Source organism: Populus euphratica, unplaced genomic scaffold (assembly GCF_000495115.2).
Source record: "Populus euphratica unplaced genomic scaffold, PopEup_1.0 scaffold256.1, whole genome shotgun sequence".
Lineage (NCBI taxonomy): Eukaryota > Viridiplantae > Streptophyta > Magnoliopsida > Malpighiales > Salicaceae > Populus > Populus euphratica.
In genome coordinates, this window is record NW_011499987.1 from 466,638 (window position 1) to 469,775 (window position 3,138).

A 3,138-nucleotide genomic window follows, 5' to 3' on the forward strand; every position below is an offset into this window, starting at 1 on the left:
CAGGCCGGCGATGGTTGAGGTGGGAGAAAATAAGATAAAATATTTAGACTTGGAGGTAGGAAATGAGGGTGGGTCCCAATTGTAGGGCACAAAACTGGTGAATTATGTGTATTATTTAATTTGTATGTTTGTACTGCAACATCCGTAGTCAACATGGCAACCCTGCATTGTCAAGATTCTTATATAGACAAATTTCTGTTTTGCACGCAAGTGGGGACTGTAATATTTTTTTATTTATTTTAAATATGGTATTTAGCTACAATTATGGGAGAGAAACATACACAAAAAAAAGAAAAGAGATAAGTGATCGAAAATTCTATCTACTCGTTCTTATTTCTTTAACTTCCTCATTCTATTTTTCATATAATATGTAACTATTATTTATTATATAGCTTGACGTCATAAAATTTGTTAACACACTAAAAAAAAATACTAAATTGAAAAAAATAAAATAAAACCTGCGCCCAGAACGAGAAACCATATAAAAGCATACATCCCCCCATCCACTGAAGCCACCAAATTGAACTGCACAAGTACTGACGCCGAACGACTGCGCTCCGTGACTGTTTTGCTAGCGAAAAGTTTTTTTTATAACAAAAGCAACCATGTCTTCTCTCCAACCCACCCTGTCATCTTGTTCCAGCCTAATCTTCGATGAGCTGCAATGGGTTAATACAATCCGTCGAACAATCGAAGACGAGGTTGAAGATGACAGTAATACTCCCACATGCATTTTTAATGTCCCCAAAGCCCTAATGTCTAGTGACCCAGATTCTTATACTCCACGACAACTTTCACTTGGTCCATACCATTACTCACGTCTTGAGCTACATGAGATGGATAGATATAAGCTATCAGCGGCAAAAAGAAGTCAAAAGCGGCTTCAAAGCCTTAAATTTCGAGATCTTGTTGAGCAATTAATGAAGCTCGAATCCAAGATTCGTGCATGCTACCACAAGTACTTACACTTCAACAGTGAAACTCTAGCATGGATGATGGCCATTGATGCATCATTCTTGCTTGAGTTCCTACAAGTCTATGATCTCCGTGGCCCTAAAATGCTATCCGAAGTTTCCTCAGGAACGCCTCATGTTCTTGAATATTCCAATAGGAAATCAAGCTGTAATGCAATTCTTCGAGATATAGTGATGTTGGAGAATCAAATTCCACTATTCACATTGAGGAAGGTGCTAGAATTTCGATTTCTGTCATTAGAATCCGCCGACGACATGTTGTATTCCATGTTAATGGGATCATGTGTAGAGCTTTCTCCATTTAAGACAATGGTGAGATTGCCAGTAGCAAGAGTTTCGGAACATGCCCACTTGCTAGACTTTTTGTACCACATTATCGTGCCCAAGGTTGAAGAGTCTGTCAATATACCTGAAGAAGTTAAGGACCATACCAAAGCCAAACAAGAAAACGAAGAGTCTTCAGTTGGCTCTACTTACATGAAGCAACTAATGATTGAGATTTGGAATCTGTTTTCAAGTCTAAACATAGATCCTGCAAGGTTCCTCAAAAAATTGCTAGAATCAGCACCTGTTGCAGTGATACTCAAATTGCCTTGGCCAATCCTCTCCAATGTTCTTGGGTTTGGATCCGCGAAACAACCTGACGCTTTCTCTGAATCTCAAAGTGTTTGTTCCAGCATTGACCAATCACCTCGGGTTGAAGAAATCACAATTCCTTCCGTCACTCAGCTCTCCAAATGCGGGGTGCGTTTTGTGCCTAGTAAAGGCAGCATCTCAACCATCAACTTTGACAAGAAGACATGTACATTTTACCTCCCGACTGTTAGCTTGGATGTAAATAGTGATGTAGTCTTAAGAAACTTGGTAGCATATGAAGCATCAAACGCATCAGGTCCGATGGTTTTTACACGTTACACAGAATTGATGAATGGGATTATCGATACCGAGGAGGACGCAAAAATACTTAGAGAAAGAGGCATTATTTTGAATCATTTGAAGAACGATGAAGAGGTGGCCAACATATGGAATGGGATGAGCAGGTCTATTAGATTGACAAAAGTTCCATTCATGGATAAGGTGATTGAAGATGTTAACAAGTATCATGATGGACTATTTAAAGTTAAGGTTGAAAAGTTCATGAAGCTGCATGTATTTAGTTCATGGAAGCTTCTCACACTGTTAGCTTCCATCTTGCTCTTGCTCATAACATCGCTGCAAGCGTTTTGCTCAGTTTATGACTGTGCTCGCTTGTTTCGTATCCACTACTAGCTAGTCTTTGGAGTCTACATTCCCCATATCGTAACAAGCTGGACTGGTTGTTGCTCGACATGGAAGGCCGTGTTTGTCTTTCCCACTTTAATTTTTTTCAAAGACCAGTGCGGGGCCAACAAGTGGGAGGCGTTAGCATTTTTTAACGTTTTCTCCTCAAGAAATAACGAGTCCTTGTTTAATTTTTTTGTTTTTTCCTTCTGTGAGAATAAAGAAAGATGCATAATTATAGATATTAATTAATGTGATAATTAAAATTTATGATCAAGGAAAGATTTGTGTATTTACTGCAATATGTCATCGTTGTATTCATTTCCGAAAGAGAAACTGAAGTCGTACAAAGTTCCGAGAGCTTTAACCTTACCCATCACGGGATATGTATAATATACGTACAAGCAAGTATTAACATATGAATTTCATTTTAAAAATATGATAAATAATCACCCTAAAATCAATGATTACTAATAAAATAGAAGGATAAAGTATTGAGGGTCAGTGGCGTGCTCCTCCGATGGTGGTGCATATATAGTCTTAGGGTTGCTACTATTTTGCGTGGTTTTTTGTATAATATATACATATGCTAACAGGAGAAGATAGTCAAATAATTTTGAGGTATGGAAGAATTTTATATCTTCCTATATCATAGAGCAATTGAGATAGGTATTTAGAGTTATTAGCGTTGAATAGTTTTAGAAGGCAATCATGAATTGAGTCGTTGAACAGAAACAATGAAACTCATAGCTATATTAGCAAACTTATCGGGAGGTCGATTCTTTTTATTAACAATGTAAAGCGTTTAGTAAGGCTATATTTTATTTTTAAGTATTTTTAAAATAATTATAATTATCTGTAATAATATTTAACTAATTATTTATTTTATAGGCTATCTAGTTTG

At 37.0% G+C, this 3,138-nt stretch overlaps 1 protein-coding gene across 1 annotated transcript; it reads left to right on the plus strand.

The window, feature by feature from the left end:
• Nucleotides 1–605: 605 nt before the first annotated feature.
• LOC105140207 (putative UPF0481 protein At3g02645) lies at nt 606–2,243 on the plus strand. The gene has a single exon (XM_011046947.1). It carries the CDS (start codon nt 606–608, stop codon nt 2,241–2,243), a length of 1,638 nt encoding a protein of 545 aa, XP_011045249.1.
• The last annotated feature ends 895 nt before the right edge of the window (nt 2,244–3,138 follow it).